Source organism: Cebidichthys violaceus, unplaced genomic scaffold (assembly GCF_023349555.1).
Source record: "Cebidichthys violaceus isolate CVI_PGR_0920_01 unplaced genomic scaffold, fCebVio1.0.p SCAF_146, whole genome shotgun sequence".
Taxonomy (NCBI): Eukaryota; Metazoa; Chordata; class Actinopteri; order Perciformes; family Stichaeidae; genus Cebidichthys; species Cebidichthys violaceus.
The window spans coordinates 120,342-138,122 of record NW_027176314.1 but is presented as its reverse complement, the minus strand read 5'-3'; the positions used below and the strand labels follow the sequence as shown (position 1 = coordinate 138,122).

Here is a 17,781-nt window from a genome sequence, read left to right as displayed (position 1 = left end):
AACAGTTTGAAACAGTTTGTATGGACCCAGTAGTAGAGGTGAATTGCTGGTATTACACAATGCACCTTTAAATAGCAGGGTTACACGTCTACTTCACATCTTTGTACACTACATTGGATGTTTTTTGCACACTTTTTAGATCTGAAAATTGGCAATGAATAGAACAGATTAGTATAATACTGGTAAGCATCAACTTCAGTTTCTCCAACAGGCTAACGTCAATGTTTCTCCAGCAAGCTAACGTCAATGTTTCTCCAGCAAGCTAACGTCAATGTTTCTCCAGCAAGCTAACGTCAATGTTTCTCCAGCAAGCTAACGTCAATGTTTCTCCAACAAGCTAACGTCAATGTTTCTCCAACAGGCTAACGTCAATGTTTCTCCAACAGGCTAACGTCAATGTTTCTCCAACAGGCTAACGTCAATGTTTCTCCAGCAGGCTAACGTCAATGTTTCTCCAACAGGCCAACATCGATGTTTCTGTGGGGAAATTGAGGGCAGAAAATTGAACCCCAGCCCATTACGTGCCACATTATCAATGTGAAATGCGATTAAATTGTGGACCTTACACTGAGGGGGAGGTACTAACCAAAGTGGGTCTACTGAGGGGACCATTGTGGGCCCATAGCATGCCCACTGGGTGCCCACTTGGGAGTCACTGTGCACACTTCCAGCAGTATGGCAGAAGTCAGACCGTGTCTCAGTTTGAGCTGGATTGAAGCAGTCCTGTGCTGCTCTGTATACTCAGTGTATTTGTATGCGTTGGTGGCCAAGGACAATTCAACAAATCAGGAAATGATTAGCCTCATACACAAACTCAGCAATGTCCTTATGAAACCTTAACCTGAAATCCCCTTTGGACCTGCAGAGGCGTACACTGGCAGATATTGTTTGCCTAACTCTGAGGGGATAAAAAATACTTTTATGTAAATACTGGAAAAAAACAGAAGCCATCAGCAGCTAGTTTAAAGGTTGACAACCTCCAAGACGTGCAGCTTTCATCTGAGCTCTGTTTCTCTGAAGCTGATCATCTGTTTCTGGAAAAATTCTGGAGGTTCAATATTCATTCTACAATGATGTTTGTGTCTGCTGTCACTAACTGACTTCCTGTTTGTGTGCAAACTGGATGAATATCACCTCGTCACCATCCAAACCCAATACAATTATGTCTCAGGGGAACAAGATGTGAGTTGTTAACAGTTAAACATTAAACGTATACCCAACATAATACGTTCTGTAAATTATAGATTCATCAAAATATACGTTTAAAATTTCTAGCATTGGAATTTCTTCTCCACTGGAGGGACACCCTAAAAAGTTATTTTTTTCTTTTTTTTTGTTACACAAGTTGTTTGACAAAATAATTCTAACTAAATGTCCACTTACTAGCCTTTTTTAGAGCTTTCAAACAGATCACTCAGTCTTCAGCAGTGGGAGGAATCTTAACTTTTTAGGCTGACATGGATGAGAAGTTATAAAATAGCTGTTAGAATATGAACTCACCTCTTTCTCTTGTCTCTTTTCTCAGAAACGGAACGGCTGTAACTAAGTCTGAAACATAAAACTTCTAAAACTTTCCACGAAATGTATCTGTTTGAGTTTATAAAGGAAGATTTTAGAGAAGATCTTAAGTATCAAACACAACCTTTTATTCTTAAAGACTTTATTACTCTGTTGTATTTTTTTTAAATGAAGAGTCACGTGATATTTGTTTTCAGGCGTTTTAGACTTGACAGAGATCATTTTGAAAACGATGCTGAAACACATGTGGACGGAGATCGTTTTCCTTTGAAAACAGAGTTTTGGAGTTTTGGAGTAGTGTTTGTCTGCTCTACAATGCTTCCCTGCTGTGTTCCCCGTTGTGTTCCCTTGCGTTTGCTAGAATAAATCTGCACACGAGTTGACTAAAGCATCTTCCTGTTCTCCTTTCTTCACTTCTCAACTGGACCAGGTTCCCTGAGGCTTGAGGCCGGTAACATATACTCAGTGTGTTTGTAAGTGATGTAGGCTAAGGACCACCCAACAAATCAGTGAATGATTAGCCTAATACACAAACCCAGCAATGTCCTTATGAAATCCTTCACCCTAACCTGAAATCCTCTTTGGACCTGCAGAGCGGTATCCTGGCGAACATTGCTCTCCTAACTCTGGGGGAAAGCTTTCTAGTAAGTAAATACTGGAGAAAAACAGAAGCTACCAGCAGCTTGTTAAAAGGTTGACCGGCTCACATGAGGCTCAGTCATCGGTACCTCCAAGACGTGCATCTTTCATCTGAGATCTCTGTGTTTCTCTGAAGCTGATCATCTGTTTCATCATGAATCTGTGGCTCAGCAGTCATTTCCTGGTAGCGGGGCTGTTTCTGAGCAGCTCGGCTCTGACACCTGAAGAATGCCAGCCTTTGATCACACCTTTGTCTCTGGCTGACCCCGCCATGGTAAGCCTTCATCTGACTGGGTTTGTCTGTTATGCTTTAACATTGAAGCAGAATTCAGCCATTTGGGAAAGTCTTCCTCAGTTTGTGTCTTTAGCGTTAGCATTACATTTGAGTCAGAGCTGAGGATACATTTCTCTTAAAGATAAAAACACAAGTAAAAATGTTCAATCTTGAATGATGTTTGGGTCTGCTGTCACTAACTGTCTTTGTGTTTGTGTGCAGATGTACGGCAGGTCGAACTTCATCATGGGTTACACTGATAATGAAATATATAACGACATCCTGAAGGTGACCGAGAGCATGTGGATGAATATCACCCCGTCACCTTCCAGCAACAATACAATTATTATGTCTCAGGAGAACAAGATGTGAGTTTACAATTAAACATCAAACTCATAAATACACAACATAATACGTTCTGTAAATTATAGATTAGTCAAAATATATGTTTAAAATGTCTAGCATTGAAATGAGGGCAATTTATTATGTTTTCTCCACTGGAGGGACACACTAAAAAGTTCAGGAGCTATGTTTTTAGTAATAGTGAAGTAATGACATCTTGACCTCAGGAGTAGTTTGACAAAACAATACTAACTCAATGTTCACTTACTAGCCTTTTTAAGAGATGGATGAGAAGTTATAAAACAGCTGTTAGAATATGAACTCATCTCTTTCTCTTGTCTCTTTTCTCAGAAACGGAACCTGCTTGTCCGCAAAGCTCAACACAACCATTGACGGCAACATTGGATCAACGTCACGTAAGTTAGAACACGATACTGGAGGTTCTACTTCTTTGTTCTGTTAGTTCTGTCAGTCAGAGAATCCTGCCGGAGAGATCATGTTTCTGACTCTGATTACAAGCTGCAGATTCATCACACATGTCGTCCTGCTGACTTCAGATGCTTGTAGTGTTTCAACTAACTGAAGAATATGAAGCAGCTGTGGATGACAGACACGGTCAAGAATTAAACATTAAACTGCTCCTGCGTACAGACGCTTCATTTTTTTAAATTCAAGAATAAACTCTTGACTCAAATGATCTCGTTTTTAGGAAGGCTCCTAAAATACATGAATTCCATAATGGAGTTTTACAAGCATTGTTATCCACCTAGCATCGTTACTCTATATCAGGGGTCGGCAACCTTTGTGACATGGAGTGCCAATTTGAAATTTTCTTCTCATCTAGTGTGCCATTATCAACAATAACGCAAGGTTAAATTATGACACAAAATACAAAAACATTTCCAATTTACCTGGAATTTTATTCTATCCATAAAGAACATCTCAAAACAATAACAGTATATCTGTATTCTTAACAAAATAGCCACATCAACATTTCAAAGACATGAACAAACAGCTACACATTTAAACTAAAACTAAGTGTCGGCTGAGGCATCATGAAATGATCAGATGTCTAGCAGACAGTCAGTGTGATCCCTGGCCCTGCTTTGACCCTGAGCTCTGTGATCTGGGGCTTGTAGTTAGTTACTTTGAGATGCAAACATGCCTCAGAGTGCTCCGTTGCTAACCGACTGCGGGTGGGGCTGAGCACATGTTTCATGTGTGAGAACACCTGCTGACTTCTAGCTGACGTGGGAATGTCCTATATTCGTGACTTGATTGTTTCTTTATTTGGCAAGCTTTCAAAAAGAGCATCTGACTAACTGAGAAAAGCCTCCTTAATAAATTTGCCATCCGTAAACGGCTTCCCATGCTTTGCGATGCGATAGCTTGCTTCTGTCCCGTGATTTTTAGCCGTGGTAAAAACCTTGAAGGAGCTAGCTTGTTTTTCATACCTGGACACAGCACGTTTAATTGACTCTGCTTTGTCTGCTTGGTCTTTGAAGGTCTTCTCGTGCTTCGTCTCAAAATGACGATTAACACTTGACGTTCGGCACACAACATTCTCACAGCATAAAGTGCACACAGCACGGTCCTTCAACAATATAAAACCAAACTCTTGTGTCCAGCAGGACTGGAATGCCCTAGTTTTAGCCTTTTCAGCAGCCGGCGTTGCCATTGTTCACAACATCATGCTCTGTCATTCATATTCATATGTCAGCACGAAGACAGCGGACAGCGCACTTGGTCACTCACTTTGATCTGAAATTTGCGCGCCTGCAACCTAACTGACCAATGGCCACACTCCAACATCAAACGCGCGCAGTGGTGTCCTCCAGGTCCTAGTGCCGACCTGTAAAAAAGCAGGACACAGTCACACATACAGGCAGTCAAACGCTCACAGACACAGAGGCAGATACTTTTATTTTGAAAACGGGACAGATAAAGCGAGGATAGTAATAACACTGAGGTGCCGGCGTGCCAGTGTTTATGCCGCCGTGGCACGTGTGCCAAAGGTTGCCGACCCCTGCTCTATAGATTTGAACATCTGTTCGTCCAGACTGAAACATCTTCACAACTATTGGATGGATTGAGATGAAATTTGGTTCAGACATTCATCCATACCAGAGGATAAATCTCCCTGACTATAGTGATTCCCAGACCATGAGCTTCATATTTGTGGTTTCTTGTCCGAGGACATCGTTGGATTATATCAAACACAAAATCAATTTCAGGAAAGTTTACAAGACACACGTTCTTAGATTTCAGTCTCAACGCTAGATATACAGTTTCTGTTTCAGATGGAGAATATTGTTTCTTTCATTTCAAATGTTCCCACTTTGTTTGTTTCTGTCCTCAGTCGGCGACATCAAATCGGTGTTCCACTTGTTGCCGACTTTTGACGGCTATCTGCTCATCAGCCTCAACAGCACCAACAAGAACCTCAACAAACTGTTACGCATGATGAACATCAACAGCAACACTACAGCGGAGGAGGTCAACGTCCGTGCTTTTTATCTGATGGGTAAGAAGGAACAAGCCTGAGAGAAGATATGTATAAATATATATAAAACACAGTTCATATCTGAAACATTCATCCTGTTTTGATGTTTTGTCTCCAGGAAAAGGAATGACCGTGAACGACTATGACCTGGAACATTTCAAGAAGCAGGCGAGCTGCCTCGGCTTCTCCAAAGAACCCGACTTCATCTACGACCACAAGAACGGTGCTTCACCTTTTAAACCTGTCTGATTGATCCATGAAATGAAGACGTGTGATGACACACAGAACTGATTTCTTTATCTTTCTCTCTGCAGGTTTCTGTGCTGAAGGCGAGGGGCATAACATATTCGGAAACTAAGAACAACATTCATGAATATTTAAATCTGTAACTAAGTAAAGAAACAAAATGACTCAAAACATTCAACGTGTGGCTCGTTTTTATTCCTAATCTAATGAAATGGTTTAACACCGAGGTTTTCTAACTGTGAAGCGCCTCCCCAGTGAGGAGTCATAACTCAGTCAACACACAAATATGAAACACACATTTTATCATTCAATGCAACGTACTCCTTCTGGTAATATCTTTATCTCCGATGTCCATCAAGAGTAAACTTCGGTAACATTTTATAATAACTAAACACTATGAAGCATCAGTTAAGTATGAGTAAACACTTAATTCATCATTTATAAAGCATTGTTCCTACATTAATACTCATTAGTATGCAATTTGTAACAACAGTTATAAATGTTTTATTCTTGATTAATAAGCTTGTCTATTATGTGTTTGGTGGTTGTGTTTTCATACTTTAAATGAAGTATTATATATATTACAAACCAATTATTAAGGAGTTGTAGATGATTAATAACACACTTTATAAAGTCTTGGTTAAGGCACTGATGGCCTTTCAATGTCATTAATAAATGCTTTGTAAAGCATAGTCTTCTTTAGATGAGGTCACACAAAATACTTTACTAATGATTAGTAACTACCTTAATTAATCATGAATTGCAGTATTAATACACATTTATAAAGCATATATTAACATAGTCCCTAACCATTAGTGCATATGTAAATCATTATATATATAAATGCATGAATAATGTACATCTAAATAAGTTCTTAATAATTTATTAAGACTTTATAAATTATGTTATTAATCATCTACAATTCCTTAATAATTGGTTTGTAATATATATAATACTTCATTTACAAATGGGGAATCCATAATTTATAAAGTATGAAAACACAATCATGAAACACATAATAGACGAGCTTATTAATCAAGAATAAAACATTTATAATTGTTATGTATTGCATACTAATGAGTGTTAATGTAGGAACAATGCTTTATAAATGATGAGTTAAGTGTTTACTCATACTTAACTAATGCTTCATAGTGTTTAGTTATTATAAAGTGTTACCTAAACTTCTATAAATCATGAGAAAAAAATCACAATATAAGAAAGTTTCAGAAGTTGCCTGAGATGCTGATTCCACAACTTTATCTGTGGTCGTTAATCTGTTAGTGCTAGTTAGCATCAACAACTATAGCGTTAGCTTTTCCAACAGGCTAACATCACCTGCACTTCATGGAACAGGCTTGATTTGTTTAACAGCGAGTACACAACAAGAAATGTATCTAACTTTAACGTGACAAAAAAGAAAATTTGTCTGTTATGCTCTACAATGCTTCCCTGCTGTGTTCCCCGTTGTGTTCCCTTGCGTTTGCTAGAATAAATCTGCACACGAGTTGACTAAAGCATCTTCCTGTTCTCCTTTCTTCACTTCTCAACTGGACCAGGTTCCCTGAGGCTTGAGGCCGGTAACATATACTCAGTGTGTTTGTAAGTGATGTAGGCTAAGGACAACCCAACAAATCAGTGAATGATTAGCCTAATACACAAACCCAGCAATGTCCTTATGAAATCCTTCACCCTAACCTGAAATCCTCTTTGGACCTGCAGAGCGGTATCCTGGCGAACATTGCTCTCCTAACTCTGGGGGAAAGCTTTCTAGTAAGTAAATACTGGAGAAAAACAGAAGCTACCAGCAGCTTGTTAAAAGGTTGACCGGCTCACATGAGGCTCAGTCATCGGTACCTCCAAGACGTGCATCTTTCATCTGAGATCTCTGTGTTTCTCTGAAGCTGATCATCTGTTTCATCATGAATCTGTGGCTCAGCAGTCATTTCCTGGTAGCGGGGCTGTTTCTGAGCAGCTCGGCTCTGACACCTGAAGAATGCCAGCCTTTGATCACACCTTTGTCTCTGGCTGACCCCGCCATGGTAAGCCTTCATCTGACTGGGTTTGTCTGTTATGCTTTAACATTGAAGCAGAATTCAGCCATTTGGGAAAGTCTTCCTCAGTTTGTGTCTTTAGCGTTAGCATTACATTTGAGTCAGAGCTGAGGATACATTTCTCTTAAAGATAAAAACACAAGTAAAAATGTTCAATCTTGAATGATGTTTGGGTCTGCTGTCACTAACTGTCTTTGTGTTTGTGTGCAGATGTACGGCAGGTCGAACTTCATCATGGGTTACACTGATAATGAAATATATAACGACATCCTGAAGGTGACCGAGAGCATGTGGATGAATATCACCCCGTCACCTTCCAGCAACAATACAATTATTATGTCTCAGGAGAACAAGATGTGAGTTTACAATTAAACATCAAACTCATAAATACACAACATAATACGTTCTGTAAATTATAGATTAGTCAAAATATATGTTTACAATGTCTAGCATTGAAATGAGGGCAATTTATTATGTTTTCTCCACTGGAGGGACACACTAAAAAGTTCAGGAGCTATGTTTTTAGTAATAGTGAAGTAATGACATCTTGACCTCAGGAGTAGTTTGACAAAACAATACTAACTCAATGTTCACTTACTAGCCTTTTTAAGAGATGGATGAGAAGTTATAAAACAGCTGTTAGAATATGAACTCATCTCTTTCTCTTGTCTCTTTTCTCAGAAACGGAACCTGCTTGTCCGCAAAGCTCAACACAACCATTGACGGCAACATTGGATCAACGTCACGTAAGTTAGAACACGATACTGGAGGTTCTACTTCTTTGTTCTGTTAGTTCTGTCAGTCAGAGAATCCTGCCGGAGAGATCATGTTTCTGACTCTGATTACAAGCTGCAGATTCATCACACATGTCGTCCTGCTGACTTCAGATGCTTGTAGTGTTTCAACTAACTGAAGAATATGAAGCAGCTGTGGATGACAGACACGGTCAAGAATTAAACATTAAACTGCTCCTGCGTACAGACGCTTCATTTTTTTAAATTCAAGAATAAACTCTTGACTCAAATGATCTCGTTTTTAGGAAGGCTCCTAAAATACATGAATTCCATAATGGAGTTTTACAAGCATTGTTATCCACCTAGCATCGTTACTCTATATCAGGGGTCGGCAACCTTTGTGACATGGAGTGCCAATTTGAAATTTTCTTCTCATCTAGTGTGCCATTATCAACAATAACGCAAGGTTAAATTATGACACAAAATACAAAAACATTTCCAATTTACCTGGAATTTTATTCTATCCATAAAGAACATCTCAAAACAATAACAGTATATCTGTATTCTTAACAAAATAGCCACATCAACATTTCAAAGACATGAACAAACAGCTACACATTTAAACTAAAACTAAGTGTCGGCTGAGGCATCATGAAATGATCAGATGTCTAGCAGACAGTCAGTGTGATCCCTGGCCCTGCTTTGACCCTGAGCTCTGTGATCTGGGGCTTGTAGTTAGTTACTTTGAGATGCAAACATGCCTCAGAGTGCTCCGTTGCTAACCGACTGCGGGTGGGGCTGAGCACATGTTTCATGTGTGAGAACACCTGCTGACTTCTAGCTGACGTGGGAATGTCCTATATTCGTGACTTGATTGTTTCTTTATTTGGCAAGCTTTCAAAAAGAGCATCTGACTAACTGAGAAAAGCCTCCTTAATAAATTTGCCATCCGTAAACGGCTTCCCATGCTTTGCGATGCGATAGCTTGCTTCTGTCCCGTGATTTTTAGCCGTGGTAAAAACCTTGAAGGAGCTAGCTTGTTTTTCATACCTGGACACAGCACGTTTAATTGACTCTGCTTTGTCTGCTTGGTCTTTGAAGGTCTTCTCGTGCTTCGTCTCAAAATGACGATTAACACTTGACGTTCGGCACACAACATTCTCACAGCATAAAGTGCACACAGCACGGTCCTTCAACAATATAAAACCAAACTCTTGTGTCCAGCAGGACTGGAATGCCCTAGTTTTAGCCTTTTCAGCAGCCGGCGTTGCCATTGTTCACAACATCATGCTCTGTCATTCATATTCATATGTCAGCACGAAGACAGCGGACAGCGCACTTGGTCACTCACTTTGATCTGAAATTTGCGCGCCTGCAACCTAACTGACCAATGGCCACACTCCAACATCAAACGCGCGCAGTGGTGTCCTCCGGGTCCTAGTGCCGACCTGTAAAAAAGCAGGACACAGTCACACATACAGGCAGTCAAACGCTCACAGACACAGAGGCAGATACTTTTATTTTGAAAACGGGACAGATAAAGCGAGGATAGTAATAACACTGAGGTGCCGGCGTGCCAGTGTTTATGCCGCCGTGGCACGTGTGCCAAAGGTTGCCGACCCCTGCTCTATAGATTTGAACATCTGTTCGTCCAGACTGAAACATCTTCACAACTATTGGATGGATTGAGATGAAATTTGGTTCAGACATTCATCCATACCAGAGGATAAATCTTCCTGACTATAGTGATTCCCAGACCATGAGCTTCATATTTGTGGTTTCTTGTCCGAGGACATTGTTGGATTATATCAAACACAAAATCATTTTCAGGAAAGTTTACAAGACACACGTTCTTAGATTTCAGTCTCAACGCTAGATATACAGTTTCTGTTTCAGATGGAGAATATTGTTTCTTTCATTTCAAATGTTCCCACTTTGTTTGTTTCTGTCCTCAGTCGGCGACATCAAATCGGTGTTCCACTTGTTGCCGACTTATGACGGCTATCTGCTCATGAACTTCAACAGCACCAACAAGAACCTCGACAAACTGGTACGCATGATGAACATCAACAGCAATGCTACAGCGGAGGAGGTCAACGTCCGTGCTTTTTATCTGATGGGTAAGAAGGAACAAGCCTGAGAGAAGATATGTATAAATATATATAAAACACAGTTCATATCTGAAACATTCATCCTGTTTTGATGTTTTGTCTCCAGGAAAAGGAATGACCGTGAACGACTATGACCTGGAACATTTCAAGAAGCAGGCGAGCTGCCTCGGCTTCTCCAAAGAACCCAACTTCATCTACGACCACAAGAACGGTGCTTCACCTTTTAAACCTGTCTGATTGATCCATGAAATGAAGACGTGTGATGACACACAGAACTGATTTCTTTATCTTTTTCTCTGCAGGTTTCTGTGCTGAAGGCGAGGGGCATAACATATTCGGAAACTAAGAACAACATTCATGAATATTTCAATCTGAAACTAAGTAAAGAAACAAAATGACTCAAAACATTGAACGTGTGGCTCGTTTTTATTCCTAATCTAATGAAATGGTTTAACACCGAGATTTTCTAACTGTGAAGCGCCTCCCCAGTGAGGAGTCATAATTCAGTCAACACACAAACATGAAACACACATTTTATCATTCAATGCAACGTACTCCTTCTGGTAATATCTTTATCTCTGATGTCCATCAAGAGTAAACTTCTACAAATCATGAGAAAAAATCATAACATAAGAACGTTTCAGAAGTTGCCTGAGATGCTGATTCCACAACTTTATCTGTGGTCATTAGTCTGTTAGTGCTAGTTAGCATCAACAACTATAGCGTTAGCTTCTCCAACAGGTTAACATCACCTGCACTTGTTTAACAGTGAGCACACAACAAGAAATATATTTATTTATCTTTAACGTGACAAAAAAGAGCATTAACAGCTGAGCAGCATCTCACGTATGAGGAGCCACTGCTGCGTACTGGTGGTACACTGTGGGTACACTGTGGGTACACTGTGGGTACACTGGGGGTACACTGTGGGTATACTGTGGGTACACTAGGGGTACACTGTAGGTACACTAGGGGTACACTGGGGGTATACTGTGGGTACACTAAGGATACACTGATACACTGGGGGTACACTGGGGGTATACTGTGGGTACACTAAGGATACACTGGGGGTACACTGTGGGTATACTGTGGGTACACTGTGGGTACACTGGGGTACACTGGAGGTACACTGTGGGTACACTAAGGGTACACTATGGGTACACTAAGGGTACACTGGGGGTACACTAAGGGTACACTGGAGGTACACTGTGGGTACACTGGGGGTACACTGTGGGTATACTGTGGGTACACTGGGGGTACACTGTGGGTGTACTGTGGGTACACTGTGGGTACACTAAGGGTACACTGGGGGTACACTGTTGGTACACTGTGGGTACACTGGGGATACACTGTGGGTACACTAAGGGTACACTGTGGGTATACTGTGGGTACACTGGGGGTACACTAAGGGTACACTGGGGGTACACTGTGGGTACACTGGGGGTACACTGTGGGTATACTGTGGGTACACTAAGGGTACACTAGGGGTACACTGGGGGTACACTGTGGGTATACTGTGGGTACACTAAGGGTACACTATGGGTACACTAGGGGTACACTGGGGGTACACTGTGGGTAAACTGGGGGTACACTGTGGGTACACTGTGGTTAGGGCAAAGCTATTTTTGCCTTTGTTTATTTCTTTATTGTCACACTTTTTTTTTAGTTTGAGTTTTTGTTTAGTTTGTTTCCTGTTTTATATTGAAGTTCCCTGCCTCTTGTGTCCCGTCTTCACTTCACTTCCTGCCTTTGTATGTTTTCCCGCCTTTGTGATTGTCTGCTCCTGATTGAATCCTCCTGTGTCTAATCACCTGCACCTCTCCAGTGTATTTAAACCCTGTTTCTCTGTCTCAGTGTTCCCCGCTGTGTTCCCTTGCGTTTGCTAGAATAAATCTGCACACGAGTTGACAAAAGCATCTTCCTGTTCTCCTTTCTTCACTTCTCAACTGGACCAGGTTCCCTGAGGCTTGAGGCCAGTAACATATACTCAGTGTGTTTGTAAGTGATGTAGGCCAAGGACAACCCAACAAATCAGTGAATGATTAGCCTAATACACAAACCCAGCAATGTCCTTATGAAATCCTTCACCCTAACCTGAAATCCACTTTGGACCATTTTGAATTTTGTATGAATTTCTCCTGTTTTTTTCCCATTTCCAGGTGCTGTACTATGATCTCTTCCTAGGGAATAAATCAGATCAGTTTAGAATTTGGTCAGAACAATCTAAAGACCTTTGCGATTAAAGGTTACTAAAAGCTTTAGAATTCATCAAACATGGACTTGGTGTAGCGGCCATTTTACATGGTTCGCCATCATCCATCAAGCTGTTGTAACTCAACTGTACTTTGTCAAAACTGTCCCAAACTTGACATGCTTGATTACTGTCATGATTTTAGGACATCTGCATGCCAATATTAACTCATAGTCATAGCGCCACCTACTGACAACCACAGACGTAAGCAGAATTCTATAATTACAGCGGCCCAAACACTGAACTTAATAAAAGGGTTTGTGGTCACACCATGAGAAAAAGACTTCTCTGATCTAAATATGTGCAAACTAAGATGCTTGGAGAGCAAAAGTTAGACAACAGTGGTTCTCAAACCATGTCAGTGGGCATTAGTATAAATGATCTGTCCAGAGCTTCTACATGAGAATCAGAATAAATGTTATAATGAATGCTTCACACTACAATCTAAAGTTACAGAAGAGCTTAAAATGAAAACAGTGTTAAATTAAAGTGTTAAAGTAAAAGCAAATGACACTACTGTTCTGTTAACTTTCATGTAAGTCCAAATCCAATCAGCAGGACGCTGCAGGGAGTTCAACCCCATCCCAGTAAACTGACAGTTTGTTATGTTTCAAACATTGAAGCGCATTCACGCACATTCATTTTCTTAATGATCTTAACAGGCTTACATCTATGATTGTATGGTCAACCAGAGTCCTGCCAGTACTCTCGCCGTGCGTGAAGTTGCGAGGGCCCGATCAATGCTGCTTGTAGCTTTGATTGTTATTGTGGTTATACAAATATTCTTATCATATATGTGTGTATATATATATATATATATATATATATATATATATATATATATATATATATATATATATATATATAATATTTCTGTTAGATTGCTGCTGGACTGATGCAGGTGCGTGCGGAGGAGCAGTGAAAATGATAAAAACTTGTTGTGGATTCCTATCAGATGATTCCTATGTTTTTAACAGCTGTTGACTTTTGGACTAAGGAGTGACCGCCGGGTCGTTCACTGTGTGTGGGAGAGAGAGAAGGTGGAAGGTGGACGTTTGCCAGCAATGTTTCAAATTAGATTATCAACATTTTGAATGAAATTTCAAGGCTTCCAGCTTTTCGGTACAGATCACAGAAATAAATTGGGAGTAGAACGGATGTTCCCATTCAAATCAACATGGCAAGACAGTCAGAACGGCAACCATTTTTATGGTGTGCCGTTGCTATATTGACTGTTGTAGCGAACTAATTTCCCTATGAACTAACGTTAAACTCACAAAAGTCCCGGACTAACTGAGGTGAGGTTTTACCGTAGCGACTAAAACAATCAGTGGAGCGTAGAGAGTAAAGTAAACTAAACAACTTAATGCTTCAACCTCACACTTGTAGGAAAACACATCGCTATTTTACTTTTGCACGAGACTTAAATATTATTTAAAGGTCTGAGGATTTTACAAAGGTCAATTAGTTTTAAGATGTTTTAGAAACAGGAAGTCTAAATAATCTAAACATGCTGCAGTCCATTCAAATAGTTTACAGGATATTCAACCTTTGTTTCTTTATGCATTTAATACTTGACGTGTTTCATTACAGGGCTTGAAATAGTCCATGAATACGAGATATGAGATATTAAATACGATCCCTCCTCATCATTGTGGAGGTTAGTTTGTGGCGTTTTGACGGTTTCACTCGTCGTCTTTTTGATTATTCACACCCAGGCGAAAAAAAAAAGTACTTTTTTGTATTTAAAATATACTGACATTTTCAATAGTACACTGCAAATATACTATCAAAGAATTGTACTTTCTGTAAATATATAAAAAGTATACAAAAGTTACGCTTTCACCTATTTTCAAAATTCATCTTTTAACACTTTAAAATAATTGTACTGTAGTATACTTTCAAGAAATATATTATTAAAAAAATATACTTTAAGTTAAAGTTCTGTGCAATTACTTAAATGTACTTCTTTGAACTTTGTTTTCAAACATATTTTTTTTATATTTCAAAATGTATGCTCTAAATTACCATTGAAACAAATGCACCGGATGCACATTTTTAAACTATTTTGATATCTTGCCGTTTTAGTACATCTTATTCATGCTTATATTTCAGTACATTATGTGTATATTTCTTGAGGAAAATGTTAATTATTATTGATTATGTGTATTAGAAGAATGATGCACCAAAAGCCCCTTTATAACCTTTCCAATTGTTTAAATTATCAAAATTGTATAAAGTACACAAATAGCTACACTCATAATCATTCAATAATATGTTTAAGTAAAATGTAGCTGAAATGTATGAAATCAAAAGTTTATTCATTCAAACACTTAAACATTCAGTAAATATGCTTTAGTATAACCTGAATGTAGACAAATCAAGTCAACTTTACGTGACTGAATCATCACGTGACGCTCTGCGTAAGGAAACGTCACTTCACCAACGTGACACGTGACTCTGAGCGTGGACTTGGCATTCTGATCAGATTCTGACCGACCGAGCAGGACCGAGTTATAAGGTAAGTCCAATCATCTGCCATCTTAAGTAACATGCTATTGTAGAAGTATTTGTTTTATGAAGACGGATATGGTTCTTCTGACAATTATATTTGAGAGGTTGGTGAATTTAGGTCAGCACGTGTCCGAGGATGCTGAACGGCCTGCTATGTGAGTTAGCACGAGCTAGCGGCTTTGGCGCCGGTTAGCATAGTTGCGCTGATTGTGAAATACTCTGGCTTCGTCGCGACGTTGCTTCCGAAGCAGAGGACCTTCGGTAGAGAACACTCTGCTCACCAAGCTGCTGCCGCTCAGGCCGCGTGCGTCAACAGCTAACTTCCACCATGTGGCTATAGTCGCACCGTGGTTCACTAGCACGTGCTATCAGGCTCAGCACCAGCTAGAAACACCGCGTGAAAGGTAACAACGCTGGTTGTCGTGCACTGCTGTCGCAACCCGCGCCTGATGCTAGGCTTCGTTTCACGATGCCCCGAGGCGGAACGCCCTCCTGCTGCTAATGGTTGTCTAGGCTACCGCCGGTTATGCTGATGCCGCTCAGGCTGCGTCATTAACACAGACTACCTACATCTTAACCGGCTGCACCTGCTGCTCGAGCTCGGCACGAGCTAAACTGCAGAGAGCTTTACACAGGTGGTTGACATTACAGTATAAGTGGCTCGTTATGCTGCGGTGGCCTGAAAAAATAAATAAAATAAATCCGATTTATTGCCAATTAATGTTATGGTTTCATATGCAGGGAATGCGATTTGGTGTATTGACAACGAAATATGGAATAATATACAATAAAATATGTACAATGCAAGATCAGGCAGACGCACCTCTGCAGCTGGTTGTTTGTCATCCTGGTTTAAAACTAATCTTGTAATATTTTCCTTTACTTTCAGGTACAACACTACGGGCCGAATCAACAAAGTAGATCACGTCTTGTCCAGACAACTTCTCAATGCAGGTGAGTAACATGACATATGATGGCATTGATACGTTCTATATGAACTAAGCCATAGTTTTCTGCAGAAACGTTGGCTCTATCTTGACCTTGTTGGTTTTTTTCTCCTTTAGGTAGAATATGTGAATGGGCGTATGGGAATGTAAGGTGTGTGGAAAATCAGTAGGAAGTAGGTATGAATTGCTTAAACATTGCATTGCTAAAACAATAAAACATTTCTTTCACTGTTTTTTTCAGGTAAATGCAGAATTCATGCGTATAACACAAGCACAGCTTGACAAATACACAGGCAACATAATGATGCTCGTCAGCCATAGAGGAGCTGGAAGGAAGATCCGGCTCGTCGTCTTCATATGTGAACAACGTCTATCAATTCATAACAGGTAGGTAGAGATCCTCCAACTGTATATTAATGTGTTCCACTGGTTCTCTCATGTACAGCACACCTCGGCTGGCAGCACAGTGACAGTTTAATCGATCACGCATGACCCTCTTTTGCCAGGAGCCGTCTGCCCTGGTGTTCACAAAGGAGGTCCTTCCACTGTCCACCCTGACTGGGAAGTCTGGGAAAGTGGGACCTCCTAAAAGACAACTGGACGTTGCCAAAACAGGTCAGTAATTTGAGTCGTATGTAGACAATTTAAGGCTTCTGTGATTTATAAAGCAGCAGGATCACATGTTGGTGGTAAACACACCACCAGTGATGAAATATGTTTGACCTGCACTGGTAGGAATATTAGCATCATATTGATCTAGTTCCTCAAGTTAATCCTGATTTACTGTTCAAAAAATAATATTGGTTCAACAGGATTTCCTGTGTAGTCAAAATAGAAGAAAATGTTGTATGAATATGCTGTGACATCATCTCTCTTCTCTTAACAGACGCTGTTATTCAAGAGTCTCCGCAGACGAGAGCCTCGACCGTGCGAGCGGCCATCAGACGGAAGTGAACGAGCGGTTCAACCAAAAGAAAGGAACATAACGTGGATCATGTTTGTGTTTCTATTTAGGGAACATAACGTGGATCATGTTTGTGTTTCTATTTAGGGAACATAACGTGGATCATGTTTGTGTTTCTATTTAGGGAACATAACGTGGATCATGTTTGTGTTTCTATTTAGGGAACATAACGTGGATCATGTTTGTGTTTCTATTTAGGGAACATAACGTGGATCATGTTTGTGTTTCTATTTAGGGAACATGACGTGGATCATGTTTGTGTTTCTATTTAGGGAACGTAACGTGGATCATGTTTGTGTTTCTATTTAGGGAACGTAACGTGGATCATGTTTGTGTTTCTATTTAGGGAACATGACGTGGATCATGTTTGTGTTTCTATTTCGGGAACATAACGTGGATCATGTTTGTGTTTCTATTTAGTGAGCGAGAGTCTGCAGCGGTGCAATTCTTCTTGATGGTTCAGTGTTCTTCTGTGTTTTAATCTGAAACATGGTCCTTCTGTTTTGTTTAGTAATACATGCACCATGTAAACTTAAAGCAGAACATGTTTTGCTCTCAAGTATATTTTTCTTATATTTCTCAAATACATTATATTACAATTATTTGTAAGTGTTTAAAGTTTTAATTTGCAAATTGTTAGATTTACGATGTTGGTACATTTTATATATTTGCAAATAGTACAATTCT

General features: G+C 39.9%; 2 protein-coding genes and 1 long non-coding RNA gene across 5 annotated transcripts; all 3 read left to right on the top strand.

Annotated features, from left to right (window-relative positions):
• Window positions 1–2,089: 2,089 nt before the first annotated feature.
• Window positions 2,090–5,695, top strand: LOC137871546 (uncharacterized). Of its 2 annotated transcripts, none has more exons than XM_068709398.1 (7): window positions 2,090–2,162; window positions 2,294–2,431; window positions 2,654–2,799; window positions 3,125–3,189; window positions 5,133–5,297; window positions 5,395–5,499; window positions 5,591–5,695. In XM_068709398.1, exons 2-7 carry the CDS (start codon window positions 2,312–2,314, stop codon window positions 5,632–5,634), a joined length of 645 nt encoding a protein of 214 aa, XP_068565499.1. In that variant the 5' UTR covers window positions 2,090–2,162; window positions 2,294–2,311; the 3' UTR covers window positions 5,635–5,695. The 2 variants fall into 2 exon arrangements, with proteins under 2 accessions (XP_068565499.1, XP_068565500.1); XM_068709399.1 differs by having other exon boundaries at window positions 2,093–2,162; window positions 2,332–2,431.
• Window positions 5,696–7,212: 1,517 nt separating this feature from the next.
• Window positions 7,213–10,825, top strand: LOC137871545 (uncharacterized). Of its 2 annotated transcripts, none has more exons than XM_068709396.1 (7): window positions 7,213–7,292; window positions 7,424–7,561; window positions 7,784–7,929; window positions 8,255–8,319; window positions 10,263–10,427; window positions 10,525–10,629; window positions 10,721–10,825. In XM_068709396.1, exons 2-7 carry the CDS (start codon window positions 7,442–7,444, stop codon window positions 10,762–10,764), a joined length of 645 nt encoding a protein of 214 aa, XP_068565497.1. In that variant the 5' UTR covers window positions 7,213–7,292; window positions 7,424–7,441; the 3' UTR covers window positions 10,765–10,825. The 2 variants fall into 2 exon arrangements, with proteins under 2 accessions (XP_068565497.1, XP_068565498.1); XM_068709397.1 differs by having other exon boundaries at window positions 7,215–7,292; window positions 7,462–7,561.
• Window positions 10,826–14,998: 4,173 nt separating this feature from the next.
• On the top strand, window positions 14,999–17,742 carry LOC137871531 (uncharacterized). The gene is made up of 6 exons (XR_011102816.1): window positions 14,999–15,190; window positions 16,073–16,137; window positions 16,248–16,281; window positions 16,372–16,517; window positions 16,637–16,745; window positions 17,017–17,742. It is a non-coding gene; the product is annotated as an uncharacterized lncRNA (long non-coding RNA).
• Window positions 17,743–17,781: the final 39 nt, after the last annotated feature.

Bases quoted from the DNA above. Each gene is read 5' to 3' on its own strand.
- LOC137871546 (XM_068709398.1), top strand. From the start codon at position 2,312: ATGAATCTGTGGCTCAGCAGTCATTTCCTGGTAGCGGGGCTGTTTCTG. The intron at 2,800-3,124 runs GTGAGTTTACAA...CTCTTTTCTCAG, and splicing joins ATGTCTCAGGAGAACAAGAT to AAACGGAACCTGCTTGTCCG. The intron at 3,190-5,132 runs GTAAGTTAGAAC...TTCTGTCCTCAG, and splicing joins CAACATTGGATCAACGTCAC to TCGGCGACATCAAATCGGTG.
- LOC137871545 (XM_068709396.1), top strand. From the start codon at position 7,442: ATGAATCTGTGGCTCAGCAGTCATTTCCTGGTAGCGGGGCTGTTTCTG. The intron at 7,930-8,254 runs GTGAGTTTACAA...CTCTTTTCTCAG, and splicing joins ATGTCTCAGGAGAACAAGAT to AAACGGAACCTGCTTGTCCG. The intron at 10,428-10,524 runs GTAAGAAGGAAC...TTTTGTCTCCAG, and splicing joins CCGTGCTTTTTATCTGATGG to GAAAAGGAATGACCGTGAAC.